This window comes from Myotis myotis, unplaced genomic scaffold (assembly GCF_014108235.1).
Source record: "Myotis myotis isolate mMyoMyo1 unplaced genomic scaffold, mMyoMyo1.p scaffold_m19_p_8, whole genome shotgun sequence".
In the NCBI taxonomy this organism is placed as follows: Eukaryota; Metazoa; Chordata; class Mammalia; order Chiroptera; family Vespertilionidae; genus Myotis; species Myotis myotis.
In genome coordinates, this window is record NW_023416390.1 from 9,409,233 (window position 1) to 9,433,216 (window position 23,984).

At 34.9% G+C, this 23,984-nt stretch overlaps 1 protein-coding gene across 7 annotated transcripts in view; it reads right to left on the reverse strand.

The window, feature by feature from the left end:
- Positions 1–1,951: 1,951 nt before the first annotated feature.
- Positions 1,952–23,984, reverse strand: part of FAM126B (family with sequence similarity 126 member B) — a 41,859-nt gene continuing 19,826 nt past the window's right edge. For 6 of the 7 annotated variants that reach the window (XM_036319023.1, XM_036319027.1, XM_036319028.1 and 3 more), the window contains 8 exons: positions 22,530–22,610; positions 20,481–20,596; positions 18,327–18,422; positions 15,146–15,262; positions 14,113–14,200; positions 10,326–10,485; positions 9,425–9,592; positions 1,952–5,081 (listed from right to left, as the gene is read on the reverse strand). In XM_036319023.1, coding sequence (XP_036174916.1) covers positions 4,480–5,081; positions 9,425–9,592; positions 10,326–10,485; positions 14,113–14,200; positions 15,146–15,262; positions 18,327–18,422; positions 20,481–20,596; positions 22,530–22,610 — 1,428 coding nt within the window. In that variant the 3' untranslated portion in view covers positions 1,952–4,479. The remainder of the gene's footprint in view (positions 5,082–9,424; positions 9,593–10,325; positions 10,486–14,112; positions 14,201–15,145; positions 15,263–18,326; positions 18,423–20,480; positions 20,597–22,529; positions 22,611–23,984) is intronic. The other variant, XM_036319026.1, reaches the window with a different exon arrangement.

Here is a 23,984-nt window from a genome sequence, read left to right on the forward strand (position 1 = left end):
AATGAACATGCAGAGAATTAAATGAGACAAATGATTGTCAACAATTAAAGTACTCAAAAATGGACCCATAACACACCTCAAAAAGTGAGGTAGGAAAAACACCCCATTTCATTAAAATATTCATAAATATAGTGCAAACTAATCAATCTGAGAAAAGTTATTTTCAGTATTCCAGTGTCTAATAAATAATTATAATTAATTTAAAGCTACTAAGTGGAATGTTAGAATATAGGTTGAAAATATTGAGCTTATATAGCTGAGACTACCACATTTAAAACATTTTACATTGTATATACACTTTGAATAACATGACGGTCACCATTCCATTATGAATACAAATCTTTTTAGTCACATAAGGAAATGTTGCTTTTATCTATCAGCTCTAAGCACAAAGGAAGGTTCAATCTCTTTTGACATTAGAAATTAATGGGATTAAATTTAATCTTTACTTTGCAATCCTCCATTGTGCAATACAATTAACCTGCTACTTAGGTGACTGTGAAAGCTGGCTGATTCAAAAATTACTTTAAAATAGCTAGAAACACTGATCGAAGCCATTTCATTGGGTTTATTTTTGCATTTAAATAAATCCCCAGCAATATAATCAACTATAAAATGGCAGCATTTACTGTTATGTGGCAGAAAATAGTAAGGCATAAATTAGAATAAGAAAAATGTATCTATCTTTATACCTGTGGTATAGATACCTACATTTCCAACACTTCCCCACCTATATTTATTACTCTGTATTTTTCTGGATTTGATACTTTTCTTAATGTGCTGTATTCACCAACTACTAGTCCAAAACTGTACAGAAACTACAGAAATAGAGTGTTACATAACACATTTACCATAGTACGAGTAAAGGGTGGCAGTAGGGCATTTTGATGGGAGACAGGAGTTTTATTCTGGCTCTGCTTCTTAGTTATGTGACCTTGATCATGTAACAACCTTTTTGAGCCTCAGTTTCCTGAAGATGGATGGGGGAGGGGAGTGTTGTTAGGAGACTAGCAAGATTATCTCTAGGGTCTCTGCTAATATAAAATTCTATAATAAACAGGCACAGAAGAGTAATTAGGAGGGTAGGGGTCAGGATTTCAAATTACAACCAACCCTCAGCCAGCTTCTAAAAAGTTTATTTAAAAATCTTACTTCTGGCCCTAGCTGGTTTGGCTCAGTGGATAGATCATCAGCCTGCAGACTGAAGGGTCCCAGGTTCGATTCCAGTCAAGGGCACATGCCCGGATTGTGGGCTTGATCCCCAGGGGGTGGGGAGGCGGCGTGCAGGAGGCAGCCAATCAATGATTCTCTCTCATCATTGATGTTTCTATCTCTCTCTCCCTCTCCCTGCTTCTCTGAAATCAATAAAAATATATTTTAAAAATATCTTACTTCTGAGTTAGCTTTTCACTTTTCATTTTAGTTTGCTTTCTATGAACATGATTTTAATTACTGCCATAGAGAAGAGTTCTGCAATCCTTCAGAGTTTTTTTAATCCAGCCTGGTATAGATGGCATCAAATTGTTTTATTATAGAAAACAAGTATTTTCTCCCTAACTAGCTGTTCCAAAGATAAAAGGACTTTCCCTTTTAAATGAACATTAGGAAGTATAAAATAAAAGGATGTTAAAGGATATTGCTGGCATATATTTTAACAACTATTGTACATCTGAGACATATTTTTAATTAAATCCAATAAATAATGTAGATGAATATAAAAAATCTCTTAAAAAATTTGACTTATGGATAGGGGAGTCTAGGGGACTGTCTAGGGCGGGGGGATAAAATGGACACATATGTAATACCCTTTGTAATACTTTAAGCAATAAATTTAAAAAAAAAATTGACTTATGGTTTGTTAAACTAACTCATTCCATTTAAACTATACCTTGCACAGGACATAAATCCTGAATGCAAAGTTTGAACTAAATAAAATGTGGTGGTTTTTTTCCCATTAGGGCCAAATCACATCACTTAAAAGAATGAAACATAAATGTTATGGTTTATGCAACATTAATGGGTTATGTATACATACAAAATACATATGTAGACATACACATAAATGAAATCCTCTAAGTTGACAGTTTTCAAAACCAAGTTTTCAGGTATAAGATTTCTAACAAACCAAAGGGAGATCTTATAATATTTGTTAGAGTTTTGCTGTAATTTGATATTATTTGGTTTTTGTGTGTGCTTTAACTAAAATTATACTAGAGTTAGATGCCAATAAATGTACAATTTATTGAATTAAAAACAGCCTCCTAAGTCAACTGGGTATTTCTGCCATAAAAGTAAATGACCTCCAGCCATGGCTAAGATCTCTCGCCCTGGTTAAGTATAATGCTCTTTTCCTTTTATACCTAAACTTTGCTTTCCTTACTATGTTACAAATCTTTACACTTCATTTATTTTGGCTAATTTTTAATTCATTTATCTGATATCTCTTAGTTAAATTAGAAGGGATACCTAAAATATGTCTTTGTAATATATACATATACACACCATATATATACACATACGTACACACACACATACAAATCAATAAATCTCTATCAACTTTTAGCTTTATCCTAGACTTTGGCAATTTCGTAGATACTAGTTCAGGTTCTAGTTTTCCATTTTAATATGAGATGAAAAATGTTACAAACCACCAAATTCAAACAAGCATCTAATTGCTTTATAAAGATTATAACAGAAAATCCATTTAAGAACAAACAAAACAAACAAAAAACCTCTTACAATCAAAAAAAAGGAGGGGGGAGAATTATAGGTATGAAAAGAATAAGAGGCATTTTTCCAGTTATTTTATTTATCAAAATCTATTATAGTTTTAATTGGTAGAGGTAAATTTTAAACTTCGTTAATTATGAGAATACTTGCTTTCTATAAATTCAGTATATTTTTCTTTCACAAAAATAAAATAAAATGTCTAGATATACAAAGCACTAATAGTTCTGATGTATTCTGTGGAAGAATAACACATAGCAGTTCAAGTCACAATATACTGATTTTCAAAAACCAACATATTCTCTTCTATTTAATCAAGCATTAGAGCCTGAAACCCAGAAGAGGTCATAATGAAATTTTAACCAACCAAATCAGATTTTTTTTTTAAACCAGTAATGCATTTTTGTAGCATAGTTACCAAATGCTACTTTACATACATTCAACATTTAGCTTACTGGCATGATTTCAAAGTTTTATAAAAATGAGAAACTTTTGCAGCTATATGATTAGAAGGTACACAAATTGCATTACATCAAACACAAAGGCAGTGTGGTCCTTGTAGGAGAAATCAAGTCAGTACCCCCTTGTAGAAATGTTCTATAAAAATGTGTCACATTGAAGTGTCAGTGTTTTCAGCCAATTATCTGTCCCTGATGTATTTCCTTGGAGTATATATCAGGACTTCAGGTTTCTTAATCCAAAACATCTGACTGAATTTAGGTACATCTAGAAAGCAGCTGAAAGGGTTTCTCCAATAGTCTGACATCACAGAAAGTACTTGAGAAATCCCTCTCTTTACCTGAAGACGTACTTGTTCTACTTCAGTCATAAACTCACAAAGAAAGAAAACCAATCAAAACTTCCCCTCACACACACAATCCCACATAAGCTAAACAAAGACCACCCCTCCCTCCACAAAACCCCAGCACCAAAGTGTCAGTCATTCCTGGGAAAAAGAACATGCCCCTTGGATTCTCTGATTTGTTAGTTGTTCTAACTTTAAGGACAGAAATAACCTTATGTCCTTGTGGGGAGGAGGGAAGACATGTTAATAATGACTATAAGCCATTGAGAAAGTGCATTATCAATTATTACACAATCAACTGCCCTCTAGTGGAGGTGGCCACACTTGATTCAAATGCCTCGGTAACTAAACATTCATATCCTCGAGATAAAAGAGATGGGAGAAAAAGAGACACTCATTTTAATAAAAAAGTGCAGAGTCTACCACCTTTCCCCATGCTTCTCAAGAAAATGATTGCACAGACTCAGAGAAGTCCAAAGTCATAGCAGAATCTCTGAGGCACTCCTGGTTGAGAGAAAAAAAATATGACCCAGTATTCATAGTTTATAGATTATGAGAACAAACCCGTTTTTTTGTGTGTGTTTTTAAAAGAAAGCCAAAGAATCATCTCATAGGGATCATATACACCATTTCCTCTAACATATCCTCAGTCTCACAGTGTTGAAATGGGACCGATCAGCCTACGACGGATTGCACATCACCCAAGGAGAAAGGAAGGCATGGAAAATGCAAATATTTTATACTGCTTCACAAACACATTCACAAGGAATCGGTGAAGAGAAGATATAGGAAGGAGGAGAAAGAAAACATTATTGCTGTTTCCATACAAAATACAGTATGAACATACCTAAACTAAATCAACTCTGATTACCATGACCAATATTTTCACAATGTGGGATGAAGTTTCTTCTTCACAATGAAATGAAAGATGAGAGAGGATGTCAAAACTACACCTGGGATATTAGCTGCATATTGAAACTTGGGGATCGAGACTGCTTGGTTAAGGGGGCGCCTGGGCTGAGGAGCTCTTTACCTTCTCCAGCTTGACCTAGCCGGTCTTCCTGTAGACTGATAGTCGAGTATCGATTAGCATTACTAGTTGCTAAATTAGTAACTCCCTCAGTACCAACCCCAAAGCTGGTACCTGCTTGACCGCCATTTACATAGTCAAATGATTTACTTGAGGAAGCACTGGCTGTCCGGATTAGACTTAAACTATTGGTTTTTGGCACCACCTGGCCAGCAGGCAGACTCAGGTGTTTCTTCATCGGTGTCAGCTCAATTGAATCTAGACTAAGATCAGTAGGTTGCTGTACATACTGCCTGCGAACTACTGAATCTCGAGGGCTTTCACTGGATTTGATGGGAGACGCTGCTTCTTTTTCCTTGACTGAACGCCCAGTTGCTACTTTCCTTAAGCTTCCCCTCTGAGAAGAGGAGGATGGTTTGGTCCCAATTGGCTGATTGCTGAGGGAAGCCCCTGATGAAAATCCTTCATCTGCATCATTTAGGTTTACCGACTCCTCTTCTCCATTTACTCCCTCAGCACCTAAGAAACAAATCAGAAAGACTCAGCAATAGCCAAATTAAATAAGAAGTAACTGTGAATAACAACTCGACTGACTTTAACTCTTGGGTAATGTTTGATATAGGTTAGCAATGGCTTTGTTATCAACACTGCCCCTAAATAATTTACGGGAAGAAACCTTAATCTACACAGAATTCTAACTTTATTCATTCTGTTTATTTAGCTTTAATAGTCCAACTTTTGTAAAATTACCCACAAATTCTGATAGTATACTATCAGAATTTAGGATTATAAAACAATTTTAGGTAAAATACAACATTTTGTCATCATAAATCACTGTAATACATCCTTATCAATTTGAGGTGATCATATCTATTTAAATAAACACAATTTTTCCTATCTTCCTTAACCCACCATAAAATAGACCCCTTTCTAATTTCAGTCAACCAGAATAATGCAAAAAAAAATTATCTATAAAAAGCCAAACCCTTTTTAAAAATAAAAATGTATATTTCTTCAACAGTTCACTGCTGCTAAATGGCTTTAAAACCTTTATGATGGAAGTAGTAAATTTTCTAATTCTAAAAAAAACTTTACATTGCTCCAATTGTATTCCTTATTGTCTTTTGTCTTATGGACATATTTAATCACTGGTTTCCATATTTTCTTGATCAATTAATGTGAAGAAAATACTTGATTATCAGAGGGCAAGCTAGGGAACCAGCAGGAATATTTAAAAAGGACTTTTACTTCATGTATTATGTATTTCTGTAAAATTTAAGATTTTTAGTTTGAGAAGTATTATGTTTGTAATCCCAAAATACTATAATGCCCGATTATGTTTCATGCAGAAACTGCAGTTAACAAAAGAATCCTTTTCTTTGGATTTTGTAAGAAGGGAAGAAACATATATATTTAGCTTGCGGTTTCCAGAAAGCCCAATTGTCTTACTGAAAGTATGAAAAACATTCTCTTAGAAAATAATACACTTGCTTCTTTCAAAAACTGATAGTGATTTGCTACATCATTACGTATGCTTACCAGACTTCGAGAACTTTAACCTGAATCTACATGCAGATAGCAATATTATAGTTAAGGTAAAATGTTAGGAAGGAAATCTAGACAAATATTACCTTGTGATAGGGTTACCTAAGTAAACTATATATGAAATATTTAAACACAATCTTTATTTAACATAGTACCTGAAAAAATAAAAATATTTTCTTAGTTATATTTTCTCATAGGGATTAGTTATTTCCTTCCTTCAAAAGAAGAATGAAATAAGCTATCCTTAAAGCAAAAAGCACCTTGTCATTTTTATCCAGCAGTTTAATAATCTTTAAACATCATGCAAAGCCATATGAAAATGCAGCTGACACCACTTCTCTCAACCCCTTGTTCAAAAGAATAGGATACAATGTATCTCAAATAAAAACTTTAAATTATATGCACGTGATATCATCTTAGCAACTTCCTTCAGTTAGTATAAACAACTCCAAAATGCCCAAGAAGGGTTACTGGTTCAGAATTGATATCAGTAATATAAAACCAGGAGAGAACAGAAATGTATTATTGGATATATATATACACACACATATATATATATATGAAATTAGGAAAGGAGACTGAGAGACTTAGTGCTAGCTTCTGAATCCTGCCACATGCAGATCTGGTGCCCAAGCAATATGGCCATAAAGAGATGATGATAACATAAAAGCCACCATGCAAGAGAACCTACTGATGTTTTATATACTACAAATGCTGTTTCAGTATAGTGGAACACTGACTATATTTTAATCACAGGCATCCTCAATTTAGTAATAATTTTAAATTAAGCTTTAAAAAATCACAAATAGAACATTACTTGACAATCAGAATAAAGGTAGGTAATGGGCTCATAGTCTCAATTTCAACATACAAAAAATACAGTTTTAATTGTAAAACTATTTAAAACCACATACAAAAAAATGTTTTCTTTTTTTTTTTAAGGTCAATTATCTACGTTTATCCAAAAGCTCCAGTAGACTTCAGAATTACCAGAACTTTACATAGGTTTTGGTGCCCTAACCGGTTTGGCTCAGGGGATAGAGAGTCAGCCTGCGGACTCAAGGGTCCCAGGTTTGATTCCAGTCAAGGGCAGGTTTTGGTAATTTCCTTCCTTTAGTTTAAAAAAATCTCAAGGAACAAAAGGTAACTGTGTGGTGCTCTCCCTCTCCTGGGCTCGCCTGCACCTCTCCATTCCCCTCCTCTTTGCCCCCAGTCCCGTTACCTTCACCCATCTCTCTCCTAAGCTCCAAGGGCCTTTTCCTTCACCTCTCTAACTTATTTCCTGAGCCCATTTCTTCTACTGCTCATTTCTTCCACCTCTGTGACTTTCTAAATAAACTTTCATACACACATATATAGAGTAACTGTACCTTAGAACATTTTCCTTTCTAATATTCTCCCTGAGTGATAACAGTACTATTAATGATCCAAAGAAGAAACAAACAAAAATAATTTTTTAACCAAAAAGGATTTTTAACAAACTTTTCCATTATGCCTGCCTTTCCTTATAAATTTAGTTTCTACTAATACTGATTTAAAACTATAATTTAATCTAGATTAAAAGATAAAATAATTTTTGAGAAATTTCAAACACACTGAAATTTTAGACTCAATGAGAATGGCTATACTCTACCCTTACAAACTGAAATTTTCTACTATTGATACTACTATTTTTGTTCCTTTTTCAAAGTGTCTGACTTTAATCAATTGGAAAAAATGTTTCAACCTTATCCCACACTTTCTAGAATATCAAGTGTTAACATAGTATAACTACATTTAGCACAAACACTCTAACAATGGTAGGAGATACACATCAAGTGGCTCATTTAGTCATCTAGAATTTTAAAAAAACACCTGAAATCTATATAATTTTATTAACCAATGTCACCCAATAAATTCAATTAAAAAAAGAATGTTAAGAAATATAATGTTGTTCCATTTATATCAACTTTGGATTCAACATCTATTCACATATTTATTTTTATGCCTTTACACAAGATAAAACTGACTCCCAGGGATAAAAGATACAGAAAAAATGAAAAGGGAAGGTTGCGTTTCTCACAGGATCTCTGTAAAACAGCACCAAGTCTTTGGGTCCCTAGATCATGCACATGCAACACTGGTCAAGGAAGTAAGGTTAATCTGAGCAAATGGACAGAGAGTAGATTTAAATTCTTACTGAGCATGCTCAAATTTTTAATGCACCAAAGAGCAAGAGACTTCCTTAAGGTGGAAGTAACTGCTTCGTGTATGTTTGATCTTTAAAATAAGTAAAAATATGTTCCCTAGTCTAAAACTACTTGCTATGTTTCATAAATTAATGTAAAGGCTCCACAGTAGCAATTCATTAAATAATAAAAAAAAAAGTTAGGCTACAAGTTCCCTTTTTCACAAAGCGAACTCCTATGGCATCACATGGAAAGCAGCAAATAAACACTTTCCTAATCAGGGAAAAGTGTTCTTTTCCAGGTGGTGGTGGTGGCGGTGGTGGTGGTGGTGGTGGTGGTACCAGGGCAATGGGGATTTATGGAAGAGGGGGGATGATTCTCATTTTGAGATACCTACATTGTAGAAACAAGATCTACAGGATACCTGGCTTCTAAATAATACATTTCAATTCTGTTTGGGAGGTACATAAGATAATCATTATTTACAATAAATGATAAAATGTAGTGTGCACCAGGGTAGTACATTTATAGAGAAAAGATGTCAATAGTTCACTGGTTAGACCCAGGCAACTTGACCCAAAGATTATAAAAAGCCAATCAATACCAGTTTACTCTGTTAAAGAGGTAAGAAATTATTATTATTGACTACCCTGGGATTACAGATTAAATTGCCGACTCCACTTTATTCCAATTTCTTAAAGATAATGTATTAAAGTTTTAAAATTCTCTGCACATATTTTTTAAAGAATAAATTATTATATGAATTAAATAAACTCACATTGACTAATAAGGCTCATGTCCACTGTGTGCATTTTCCCTCTCCTAATGTTAGAATAAACATGCTCAGTAATGAAAAATCCCAAGCATTTGCAGACCTTTTGGAGACAGGCCTCTGCTTTGTTAGTAGCCATGCCAAGCTGTTCTTTGATTACACAGGGATGCAGACTCCAGGCCAGCACAAATGGTAACTAAAGATTGTACTTGACCTGAAACTGGGCATATGGGGGTTTGTGCTTTGCAAGGAGGAGCTAATACGCTAATACGTGGAAACACACACTAGAATGGAAAATGTTCTGCTTGGGGTTAGAGAGCCAGGATCCTTCTCCAGCAACTGCCTCACTGACTTCTGTCTCCTCATCTCTGTCCTACCCTCTGTTGTGGCTGCTGCTGAGTTGGGCTCCGGTGAGCCGTGCTCAGGGGTCCTGCGCACCAGCACCTCCCCCTCTTGCACACGTTTGATCCCTAGGTCAGTGGAGCCGTGTTGGATCGGGGAGCCAGGAATACTCGAGTCAGCCTCGTTTGAGAAGTCAAAGCCATCTGGGATTCAACATATAACATTTTAGTGCTTTTTGTGCTCCTCTATTCTTTCTGAGCATTTTGACCCAGGCAGATAAGAGAATGTATATATGGATATGATATAAACACAAACACTATTTATATAGTTACATGTGTGTGCACAGCATACACACACATAAGGCAGCAGATGAACAATGTGAGGTTTGCAAATGAATAGGATAGAAAAATAGGAATCATTAAAATGGCAGTTAATTTCTCTTAGCCAAGACAGCTTGACTATTCAAATACCATATGACTATGAAATACTGCTGGATTCAGCACTTACTAAAAAAGGAAAAGCAGATAAAAATCTAAAAAAAACAACAATCATTCCTTTTATGGATAGCTTGTATTACACCATTAGTTTGGCCAGTTATAATTTTCTCCCACAATGCTCATACATGCACCTTTTTCCCCAATTTGGTAAGAAGCTTAAAGAAACTTCTTTCCTATTGTTATTACTAGTTCAAAAAAGATAAAAATTAACTTGATCTTATTTTCTGTTTCAACATTCATAAGGAATTCTAAATAACATCTATTTTATTAAAAAATATTAAAATACATTTAAGTTACGTAAACCATTTTAGTGCTTTTAGAAATTGAACCATTTTACTTTAATTATAGAGTACTGTAATATCATGTGCTAATATAGTCTATAAAAACAGTGATAAATTTAACTGAATCCATGAGTGAGCTATAGGGATTTTGTCCTCACCTTCCCTCCTCCATCTATGGCGACGGATGGAAGCTGTTGTAATTGCAGTCCGAGAAATCCTCGGTACTGTCGGAGTGACTTCCACTTTAAGTACTTTCTGGCCTTCTTGTGAAGAATCAGGAGCATCAAATGGTAATGAATTTTTCATGGCATTAGCAACCTAAAATGATAATGTAAGTCTAGACATATTTACACCCTATATACAATTTATACTTATTCTACACTTACTCATTTCCATAATTTCTGAATATGTATTTAAAATGCGTACTATAAAATATAAAAGTAGAATGTGTCAGAAATATTTGTATTTCTATTGTTCTGTATTGTTCTAGGCATGTTTTTAAAATGAGAGTTTATTTTTTTTTAATGTCAGTCACCTTACCATTTCTTGAAGTATTGACTTTCAAAGAAGAAATACATTCCATAGAAGGAAAAATTGTTTAACATTTGAACCCTGACATAAGAAAAATTAGAGTTTCTGATTTTTCAGGTAATAAATAACATGCAAAATTTAACCTCTGGTTAAAATAATTAGCCTTTTCTCCAGTCCTTTGTTTCATAAGAAATTTTTCCCAACATGTCTGATATTTTGTCCCAACACTTTCTGCCCTCCGTAGAGGAGAGTAAAATATCTGGCTCAAGAGTAATTGCTGTTGTTTGATTCATGTTTCTTTTAGAGAGCCAGGATTCTTCTCCAGCAGCTGCCTCACTGACTTCTTTTTATTGACTTTTTTTTTATTGGTCTGTTTTCATTAATTTTTAGAGAGAGAGAAGAAGGGAGAGGGACAGACAGAAACATCCATGAAAAAGTAACATCATCAATTGGCTGCTTCCTGCAGGCCCCCTACCAGGGATGGAGCTAGCAAGCCAGGCATGTGTCCTGACCGACAGGGAATCGAACCAGCGACCTCTTGGTTCATAGCTTGACACTCAAACACTGTCATAGTCGCCAGGTGGGTTTATGTTCCTTAATGGGGTAGTGCTCATCTGGCAAAGATCTTGAGATAGAGGATTGTCATTCTCCCTCCCTCTCCACTTGGACAAGGACAAGTGGAGTGTAGCAACCTAGATAAGTGTGCCTTCTCTACCAACCCAAACATTCTCTGCAGAAGGAGTTGGGGGCCTGCTTCAAGGTCTATTGAGGGGTGGGGAGTTAAGTCTTTCAGTTTAGCCTTTATCAGTGCTAAAGATAATGCCTTATTTTTCTATTTGCCAACTATTTTATCTACTTATCATCTGCTCTAGATTTGAATAGAGAAAAGGAGTGTTATTTATTGGGCCCCTCAGAGATCCCCAATAATAAAGAACTATTCCAGGACTAGAGATTACTAATCTCTTTAACTATACTGCCTTGAAAGTGCCCCTCTACTTAATTTTTAAAATTGTTACAAAGATAAAAGCATGAATTTAAAGAGTCTCTCAAATGCAAAGTATTATTACTGTAATATAATTTTTAAAAATCTTGTTATTCATTCATTTTAATGTAAATGTTAGAGTAAAATCAGAGGTGATGACATTAGAAAAAAATGGGAATTTAAAGTACAAAAAAAGACAAAAAAATGGCTTTAAAAATTGTACTTTTAAAACACTGCAAGTAGCCCTAACCGGTTTGGCTCAGTGGGTAGAGCATCGGCCTGCGGACTGAAGGGTCCCAGGTTCGATTCCGGTCAAGGGCATGTACCTTGGTTGCAGGCACATCCCCAGTCGGGAGCGTGCAGGAGGCAGCCGATCGATGTTTCTAACTATCTCTCTCCCTTCCTCTCTGTAAAAAAATCAATAAAATATATTTTAAAACACTGTAAGTAAAAGTACATAAATAACTTTTAAAATACCATTATAAAAATACTGTAAAAAGTTTAGAAAACAAAAAGTTGCAAAGAAATAAAAATCCACAGTCAAATCACCTAGACAACTATTAGCATTTTGTATGTTTCTTTTTTTTTTTTTTTTACATCCTCATCCAAGGATATTTTTCCATTGATTTTTAGAGAGAGTGGGAGAGGAGAGAAAGAAAGAAACATCAATGTGAGAGAGACACGTGGATTGGTTGCCTCCCTCACGTGCCAGGGATTGAGCCTGCAACCAAGGTACATGCCCTTGACCAGAATTGAACCTGGGACCCTTCAGTCCGTAGGCCTTCACTCTATCCACTGAGCCAAATTGGCTAGGGCAACATTTTGTTTGTTTCATCTGTCCTATCTAGATTAAAAAAAAACAGTTGTATACTGTTTTACCACTTAACATAAGCTAGCATCTTTCTTTAATATAAATTTCCAAATACATAATTTCACCAAGCAAATATCGTATAATAATCATTCTCTGCTGTGGAACATTTAAACTGTTTTCATTCCTTTGAAATTAAAAATAACATTAATGCTGTGCTTACAACACATGATTAAAAAAAAATTAAAGTAGTTTTCTGGGATACATTGCTAGGCATGGAATAGTAAAACGAATACACACTCTGCTGAGGGGTGGTTAGAGCTGTGTTCTACTTCTACTGGTAACATAAAAAATGCCTTCCATAGCCCACTATTGGATGTTTACATTTGTTTTTATTACTATTTTTTTAAAATCCTCACCCGAGGATATGATTTTTTATTGATTTTAGAGAGAGAAAAAGGAGAGGGGGAGGGAAGGTGAGAGGAGGAGAGAAGAAGAGGGGAGAAAGAGAGAGAGAGAGAGAGAGAGAGAGACAGACATCGATTGATTGCCTCTCATATGCGCCCTGACTGGAAATCAAACCTCAAACCTTTTGGTGTACGAGACGATGCTCCAACCAACTGAGCCACCCAGCTAGGGTGAATGTTTACATTTGTTTTTTGGTTAATCATTTACCTTTTGGAGATATATTTATTTCGTGGCAAAGTATAAAATCTTTTCATAAAGACAAAATATTAATTGGCTTTCTTGTCATGCTTGTTGAAAATACTTCTTTTTCACTTTGTGCAAAGTATATTAATTTTGTTTTTAAGATACCCATGGTTTAGCAATTTTGTTTTTTAAAATACGTTTTTCAGAAAGAAGAAGGGAGAGGAAGAGATAGAAACATCAGTGATGAGAGAAAATCATTGATTGGCTGTCTCCTGCACTCCTGCACTACTGGGGATCGAGACCTGACCAGGAATCAAACCAGGACCTCCTGGTTCATGGGTTGACGCTCAAACACTAAGCCACACCAGCAGAAAGACACTGATGGTTTAGAATTTAGATGTGTAGGTGGTCAAAAAAATCATCAACCATTTTTTAGTGACTTGTCATATCATTTAAGTTTCGAAAGTCTTTCCTGCAGAAATTTGAGTATTTTCTTATTTTTTTTAATACCATTTTAAAAAATATTTTATTGATTTTTTACAGAGAGGAAGGGAGAAGGATAGAGTTAGAAACATCAATCAGCTGCCTCCTGCACACCCACTTCTGGGGATGTGCCCGCAACCAAGGTACGTGCCCTTGACCGAAATCAAACCTAGGACCCTTCAGTCCACAGGCCGACGCTCTATCCACTGAGCCAAACCGGTTAGGGCAGAAATTTGAGTATTTATAACCTATCCCCCTCTCTTTTCTTAAGGGCTTCAATTCTTTAAACTTTATTTGAATTGTATTTTGATACATGGTAGGAGGAGAAGGTCTAAACCAATTTTGTTTTCTTTCCAACAGTTAACCAACTGCTATTATGGAATAAACCCTTTTCCTCAATAATTTGGATTGCCTCAGATTTTGCATACTAATTTCTTATATCCTCGACAGGCACAGGTATATTTAATAAAAAGTAAACATTTTCACTTACCAATAGTGGTTGAGAAAAGAGTTCTAGCTGAGCTCTATAAATGATGTCATCAAGGACTTCCTGGCCAAGGTCCCACTGTCCATTATACCTAAGGAGAAGCAGGTAGTTTACCATCTTTAGCAAATATCTTTAATATTCAACAACAACCTTTTTATTGTTCCAAGTCCTACTATTTTGATTCTTAAACAAGATTTTCACATCAATTTTTGCATCATTCCACCTCTAAACAATCCCACTTTTGGTTACAAGAACAAAATGAAGATTTCAGATATAAAAGTTTAGAATAGTCTATAGATGTCTCTTCACATAACTTTTTATCATGTATTGATATTTAGGGTAACCTATTTAATGCATTCATGAAAACCTGGGTTATAAACTACAAGGAGAGACAGTTTTCTGTTATGTTCATAGCAGTGTTATTTATAATAGCTGAGACCTGGAAACTCATTGCCAATACCGACGATGTAAAAAGATCTTCCTGCCTATAGTTTCTTTTAGAAGTTTCATGGTTTTAGGAAACACATTCAACTCTTTAATCCATTTTAAGTTGATATTTGTGTAAGGCATAAGGTAGTGGTTCAGTTTCATTCTTTTGCATATGGCTGTTCAGTTTTCCCAGGACCATTTACTGAAGAGACTATTCTTTCCCTATTGTATATCTGAACATTGGTAAGAGTATAAGTCTTAAAAGCTCTCATCTAAAGAAGAAAGTTTATAACTATGTGTGGTAATGAATGTTAAGTAAATTTACTGCGGTAGTCATTTTACAATACAAAATGCCTAATCATTATGCTGTAGACCTAAAACTGAAACCTTCCATGTGGTTTGAATTTAATAGTTGTTATACTGTTTTCAAGTTTAAAATGTACATTAATTTAAAAAAGTACTAAGAAGAGTTCATATTAGAAAAACAAGATAATGGGTCCATCATTAAACAAAAGATTTAGTGTTGTATGATAAAGAAAAAAAAGAGAAATATTAAGTTTCCAAACGTTAGGAAAAATTCACCTAATTCCGAAGACCACCTACTTACATGGCATAATAAACCCCTGTGAGAAGTTGCACCATAAATTCGGGATCCAATACTATTCGACCACAGAGTTCTTTCCAGTGTTTTTCTTGTTGCCGTGGAAACCCACTCACACAAACCCTAGGAAATACAGTATTTATCATGAGTGATTTCTGATGTCATTGAATCAAATATTTTGCTTTTATAAATTCATTTATTCAGTTATTTGTTGCTCAAACATTTATTAAATACAGTCACTACTTACCAGTCACTGTCCTGAGCCTAGGTATACAGTTGTGAACAGGTAAAAATAAATAAAAATAAAACCTGTGCCCTCATAAAACATACATCCTAGTGGACCATATTGATAAAAACAATTTTATTCAGATAGCCAGGTCTTTCAAATTCATCCTTCTCTTTCTTCACAAAATAAATGCATAACTTTCTCATATTCCAAATTTTATCAGGATGAATTAGTGAGAGATACAGAAATCTCAAAGCAAATAAAGGGACATTTCAAACTACTGATGTCTGTGAGACCATTTTTAATCAAAGTACCATAAACAATCCTCTACCTGCCATCTCCTTAGAAGATGCTTCCAGGAAATGATGCTTAATAATTATCAAAAACTGTAATGTACCTATGTTCTTTCAATGAATTAATTTATTGGAATAACTATCATGGTGAGTTAAGAGAAATATTTTCATTTTTAGTACATCATAGTATCAGGAATTTTTTTCAAATTTCAGTTTACATATACGTATTTTTGTAGCAGAGACATATAATTAGGTGATCAATAATAGATTTTAAAGTATAAAATAGCATTATATTAGTATAAAATATGTAGGTAAAATATAATGACATTCAATTTCACAAAGAAAAATGGAAAATACAGGTTGGGGCAAAAGTAGGTTTACAGTTGCTCGTATGGGAAATAATACAATAATTAATTAATAATAGTACAAGAATAAACTGTGTTTCACATACTCACAGCTGTAAACCTACTTTTGCCCTTCCCTGTATAACGTCAGTCTATTAAAGAAAAGCTTGTTCATTTATTCCTCAAATGGGTGATGGGTATCAGATCACTGCAGTATTTACATTATATACATTTAAAACACTGCCTGGCCTGTGAATCACAGACTTTCAGTTTTAAAAGATGGCTCAGTGGTTGAGCATCGACCTATGAACCAGAGATCATGGTTCAATCCAGGTCAGGGCACATGCCTGAGTTATGGGTTTGATCACCAGTAGGGGCCTTACAGAAGGCAGTTGATCAATGATTCTCATCATAGATGTTTCTATCTCTCTCTCCCTTTCTGTTCCTCTCTGAAATCAATAAAAAAATATATTTTTAAAAATTGATCCAACCTCTACTAGTCTTATTATGCAAAATTTACTGAAAATAATATTTGCTATTATTTAAGATAGAATGAAAAATTATAAATAAATATTAACTTAAAAAACCAAAATAGTCATTTATAAACAAACTAGAGGCCCAGTGCATGAAATTCGTGCACGGGTAGGGTCCCTAGTAGCTGCTGGCTGCTGGCTGGGGCCTCCCTTCCCCTGGCTGCCTGCATGCCACCACCAGCTGGGGCCTCCTGGTGATCAGCTCACATCTAACTCCCAGTTGGTCAAACTCCTACCTGTGGGGACAATTTGCATATTAGCCTTTTTTTATATAGGATTTATCTGTAGATAGGCAATAAGTGCTTAAACAATGTATTCTCTTGATAACAGTATCTAGGTTAGAGACAAGAACTTTGTTAGTCATTAATTATGTTATTACAGGTAAATGAAAATAACATACTTATTTTAAGCTCATCTATAAAATCAAACTTACAACTAACTTGGATTGGTCTCCCTCTTTGTGAGTGTGGGTGAGACCTGTGATTTGTTTCTAATCAACAGAACATGGCAAAGGTGATGGGATTTCCATGATTGTGTTATTTAAGAATGTAGTGCAGGTCTCCTTTCACTCTTCTACTTTGAAGAAATAAGCTGTCATGTTAAAGGCAGCCTATGTTGAGAGGCCCACAGGGCAAAGAACTAAGACTGGTCCTTGGCAGAGTCAACAAGAAATTGAAGCCCTCAGTCCTACAACTACAGGCACTAAATTCTGCCAACAAAAGTATATAATTCCTCATCCGAGCTTCAGATAAGACTGAAAATCCAGCCAAAATCTTAACTGCAGCTTTGTAAGATCCTAAGCAAAGGACCCAGCTAAGCCATGCCTAGACTCCTGACACACTGAAACTACAAAATAATGTGTGCTGTTTTCAGTGCTAAGATTGTGGTAATTTGTTATGATGCAACAGAAAACTAATACAGCATTTAACCCCTTTGGGAGGCTCAGTTTCCTCAAGTAAAAATCAGTTGAGCCATGGCTGGGTATCTCAGAGGGTTAGAATGTCATCCCAATATACCAAGGTTGTGGGTTCAATCTCCGGTCAGGTAACAGACAAGAAACAACCAATGAATGCATAAATAAGTGGAACAATAATTAGATGTTTCTCTCTCTCTCTCTCTCTCTCTGTCCCCCACCTCCTCCCTCCCTCGATACCTCCCTCTTTTTATAAAAATCAATAAATAAAAAATAAGAAAAAAATTAGCTGAACAGGATGAACTCATGGTTCCTTCTACAGCTGAAATTCTGTGACTCTAAATGTCCTCTATCTCCAAACTGATTTTTATTACTTAAACTTCCTTTCTATAGTAAATATTTAAATTTCAACCCAGGTCTGTCCAAATTATTAGAAATTCTGATTTAGTAAAGATTAAAGAACACAAATATAAATGAGACATACAATTGGTACTATTACTAATTTTCTTATACAAAGCAGAGATAATAATTTGTGAAATATATAAAGAAAAGGATTCACATTCCTTAAGACTTTCTTCACCTATGGGACTATTTATTCAAAGCTCTCAAAGTGATTAGGTATATCAATAAACCACTCTAAGATTAAGACATCTTTGCTTTTCTTTATGTTCAGATAAAAAATACTTTTTTGATGCTGAAATATTTTCAAGAAGACAAGATGCTTGAGAGATAAGGATTCCTACAGGAATATAAGCTCCATGAGTTTTATTTACTGCTATACATCATAAGTTAAAATAGTACCTACCATAAAGAATATGCTCAGTAAATATTTGTCAAATAAATAATGTTATAATAATAATGATAATTATTATTCTCACCTGGAGCCCATCCGACAAAGAGATTGATAAGATGAAGCAGGCATATATACAATAGCAGAATTGTAACACAACATAAGAAAACTCAGGACTTCAAACCTACGAAAAACAAAAAGGAGTGGAAAGGATTATAAACAATCACTTCTATTAGACACTGTGGTAAATGATTTCTTCATTAGATGGTTATAACAACGATGCCTTGACACTACTTTCATGATTTCTCAACCAGATTACTATAGTCTCTTCATCAATGTTCCCCATATCCATTCCTAATGTAGATGACTGCCCTATCTACATTAGCCCACTGTTCCTACTGACTGCATGATAAAATCCAAACTCATCATGGCACACAGGTCCTTTAAAATCCACCCTCAACCATCCTCTCTAACCTTACCCTACCTCCACTACCTACCACATACACTGTCTACATCAGTGATGGTGAACCTTTTGAGCTCGGCGTGTCAGCATTTCGAAAAACCCTAAGTTAACTCTGGTGCCGTGTCACATATAGAAATTTGTTGATATTTGCAACCATAGTAAAACAAAGACTTATATTTTTGATATTTATCTTATATATTTAAATGCCATTTAACAAAGAAAAATCAACCAAAAAAATGAGTTCGCGTGTCACCTCTGACACGCGTGTCATAGGTTCGCCATCACTGGTCTACATCAATATTCTCACCACTCCATGAATATGCCATAACCTTTCATAACAATTTGCTTTTATACATACTGCTCTTCTTTACTAGAACATCCTTAGAAAACTCATGCTAAGGTTTCAAGTCCTAGCTCAAATTTTTACCTTAGACATAAAGCTGTTCTTAATTCTCCCAACTGAAGGAAACTATTCCCTTATCTGTATAGCGCTAATATAGCATTTATCCCATTGAATCATCATTCTCCATCTTTTCTCTGTTTTACCCATTTGGTAATAACTTTAGACCCTGATATATTCACCTCTACCTCTAGTGTCCAACACAGTGTCTAACACATTGATACTATAATAAACATTTATTAAAGGGATAAAGAATGCTTTCCTAATCTTTACAATGTCTAAGAAAGTGGCTCCTAAACCTGGAGCAGATTATAGTTATTTAAGGACCTTTTGAAAAAATATATTCCTGTATGTCAACTCAAATAACCAACAAGAGTCTCTAGGGCAGGACCCCAGGGAATTTGTACTTCTAAAAAGCTTCCCATAGATGGTGAAATTCTTTGTACCATTTTTACAACATTTTTTGTAAGTCTGGAATTATTCCAAAATGAAAAGCTAAAAACTGAGTTGTAAGTCTGACTCAGAAGCAGTCAAATGTTCAGATCTTTTCTTCTCTATGTTACCTGGTTTATTGAAGGTTTCTTTTCTGAAATTTAAGATTTCTTTTCTCAAAGAAGAAAAAGGATATTTCTACCGAGAAACCACCAGGCACAACTGTGGTTTAGGGTGGGGGTTGGAGGGGGAAGACACCATACTGAACACAGGAACATTAAGTGAAACAAACCTTACTGGAAATCAAGACCTCAAGCTCTCCTTCCCCACTTGGCCACCAGAATGCTAGCAGCTAGCCCTCTATTTACAGACTAGACTTTTCTCTAGGGAACCTGACCCTAAGAAGAAAGATTTAAAGATATGAACTTAGAAAGTTCCCCAACTGAACAGCCCAGTGAGAAGTTGTGTGAAGTTCATGGTCAACTAGCCCTATTAACGTGGTTAAAGCTTCTCAATTTTATTCTCCTACTCTTAAATATATGGGAGAGAAAAGACATCTGAGGAATTCCACTAACAAAAAATGAGACCAAAATAAAAAATAGAAAAAAAGTACAATTTAAAGGAAACAGAATACACAAAAAGAAAAAAGAAAACTTTGAATAAGGCAAATTATAATTAATATTCTCAAAAATATAAAAGATGTTTCAAAAAAACTTCAAACACACCACTTGTTAAACAAAATCAGTATTTTAAAGACCATTCAGAAAGCAAGAAAAACTTTTAGATACACAAAATATAATTGCAGACATTAAAAACTCAAAAAAAGGACTGACAAATGAAGTTAAGGATATAAGTAAAGTAAAGCAAAAGAAAAAAGATATGGCCAACAAGAGAGAAAAGAAGACTATTCCAGGACAATTATTACTGTCCACAGTTTTTACCATTACCGATTTTGTGCAGTGAATGTTTCCCTCTGAGGATGAAGATCACTATAAACAACCCTGATGAGGTCATGCTGACACAATGCCCCTTCAGTCAAAGCCATGGATCCAATTGTTGAGGGCTATAAAAATAAGGTAAAGTATGAGACTGTCTCTAAAATGAAGTAAAAACCTGTATCACATAAAGATATTTGTTTCAAAAAAGGGCAGTTTCACACCATTTCTTCTCTTTCAAAACCCTTTCCATTTTTCATTTATACACATTCTATGGCTCTTTTTGAAAATTATATACATATATACATACATATATACACATACATATATAATGTATAAAAATAAAAGAAGTTGCTGAAAAGACTAAAGGTTACAAATATGTCCATTTCAATTTGTTTGTACTCTACAACATGAGCAGTCTTGGGGACTGTGCATTCATACTAAGTACTCTCATTAATCCCATTCTACAATGGAGACAGCAATGTGTAGAGTGCTATAATTATAAAACACAAACAATATTGAAGGCTATGATCAAATGTCTCTTTAATAGTGACATAATTGATTTCATGTTTCTATAGTTAGAACCATCCATTCATAAATGTTTCACTATCCTCCATTTTATTTCATAATATGATTCACAGAACTTAATTAAAATTAAATTACTCAGAAATATTCTAAGCTCAAATGAGTCCTGGGCTAAATAGCAGGCATTCTGCCAAAACCGGTTTGGCTCAGTGGATAGAGCGTCGATCTGCGGACTGAGGGGTCCCAGGTTCGATTCCGGTCAAGGGCATGTACCTGGGTTGCGGGCACATCCCCAGTGGGAGATGTGCAGGAGGCAGCTGATCGATGTTTCTCTCTCATCGATGTTTCTAACTCTCTATCTCTCTCCCTTCCTCTCTGTAAAAAATCAATAAAATATAAAAATAAATAAATAAATAAATAAATAAATAAATAGCAGGCATTCTATTTCCAACACAAAACAAATTCCCAGAGGACATCATTAAGAAAAAAAAAAAGCTATGAGACAACAGGATATTGAGTGTTGATAAGAAAATGGAATATAATTTTTAGACTACTGGTAAAGCTTCTTTAAATGCTTTCCTCACGATTTTATGCACTAAAAGCCACCTGAGGTCAGAAGCTTGATTCAGAACACATATCCTTAAAGAGAGGAGGCAGAAGGAGTTCAGCTCAACAGAAGTCATCTACCTGTATAATAAGCATTGTTCTCATATTCAACCAAATAAATATATGCAAAAATCAGAAGTGGAATGTTAGTGAACAGCTGGAATGCATCAACTAGAATTCTTTAAATGGAAATATAATCATTACAGTGGTAATATTCTTCTAAGTAGCCATTTTCCTAAAAAATAACCCCCCAAAAATAAATAAAAAAATAAAACCCAACCAAACATAGATGATTTCTAATTACTACTGAAGACTTAAAAAAATTAAAGAATATGGTATATCAAATTTAATTGAAAAATAAAAATGATTTAAAGAATATTTTTGAAAACTCATAAAAAAAGATTAAAAATGATACTGGTGAAGAATCCAAAGAAACAAGAACTAGAAGAAAATTACCCATTAATTATTTTCTGCCACTCTTGACAACAGCTCAACTTTATATTACTAATTGGAGGCCTGTTTTCATGCACTGATGGGGTCCCTCAGCCTGGCCTGCGGGGATCAGATCGAAACCAGCTCTCCGACATCCCCAAGGGGTCCTGGATTGTGAGAGGGCAGTTCTCGGGTGATGCACCCCGGAATCGGGCTCCCTCCTCTCTGGTTCCAGGGTGCATCACCTGAGAACCGCCACTGCCAAGTCACCACAGCTTGGCAGCTCCTGCATTGAGTGTCTGCCCCTTGGTGGTCAGTGCGCATCGTTACTACCGGTCAGAAAGTCACTTAGCCTTTATATATATAGATAACAAACATCTACTTTTAATAAGTAAATCAATAAAGATGTATTAGGAATATTTACCTCTGGTAAGAGGCTGACTTTATATCTTTATTCAGTATACTTTTAAATAATTCTACCTTTCCAATTTTACTTACCTCATGGTATATTGAAGGCTTAGATAAAGAAGGGATAGTAAAAGACAGAACTTTGTTGTTTCCATCTTTATCAGCAATTTCCTAGTTAAAAAAAAAAAACAAAGATAATGAAATAATCACAGGACTATTAGAAATAATAATTACTTCCTTAATTTACCAAACATATCATTGGTAACTGAGGAAGATGTTTAGAAATAGTAATATAAATAAAAAAACTGCCCAGCCGGCATGGCTTAGTGGTTGAGTGGCCATCTATGAACCAAGAGGTCACGGTTTGATTCCTGGTCAAGGCACATGCCCAGGTTGCAGGCTCGATCCCAGTAGGGGTTGTGCAGGAGGCAGCCAATCAATGATTCTCTCTCATCACTGATGTTTCGCTCTCTTTCCCTCTCCCTTCCTCTCTGAAATCAATAAAAATATATAAAAATAATAAAAATTAAAAATAAATTATTACCCTAATTTATCTTTGCTAAATTAGCAAATTTGTACACTTTGGTGGGTGAATTATCCTTTGAGAGATTTTAGTGCAATACTAAGTAAATCAAATACAACATGACAGCAAAGACATGAAGGAAGCAGGCACACAAATCAATTTCCATGTTTAATTTATACACAGGGCAGGGAGATTACAAGTGATTAGATCTTTAAATAGAAACATTAGTTCTTTGAGTGAAACAAATTAAAGGCCTTAGGCAAGAGCTCCATACTTATTAAAATAAGAAAAACACACTATTCTAACACAGAATGAATCTTGACTAAAAGAAACTCTTAAAATTCTTCAGCAATAAACTAATGACTTCAAATAAGCTACATATTAACATAATTATTAGTCTAAGTAATTAAAAATAAGTTCATATTTAGGTCATTCTTACTGAACTGTAAGAAAATTCTTGTGAATTTTAAAAGCATTTTATCTTTCAATGAAAAGGACAATGTACCCATCATTTTTTACATCCAATCTTCTATAGGTATCAATAAAAATCTGCCTACAGTAGCCAGGGGTGAAATGCTCTTCCTGCATCACTCCCTTTCTCTACTGCCTCATTTGTCTATGTTTCTTTTACACTTCATATTAGTACACATAACAGGCATAATCATAGAGAAGATTGACCTTGTTAGACCTGGGAAGGTGATCAGAGAGAGACTAAGTAGTTAAACAATATGAAAGGAAGAAACAACTATAAAAATAACTACCATCACCAAAACACAAACCCAGAACATTCCTATGGGGCTCATTTCTGAGTTTTATGTCATAGGATAGTACCAATTATATGTGAACAATGGTCCTACCTATAATTTTGGCAGGAAAAGGGGTTTAAAAATTCTGCCGTAACCGGTTTGGCTCAGTGGATAGAGCGTCGGCCTGCGGACTGAAAGGTCCCAGGTTCGATTCCGGTCAAGGGCATGTACCTTGGTTGCGGGCACATCCCCAGTAGGAGGTGTGCAGGAGGCAGC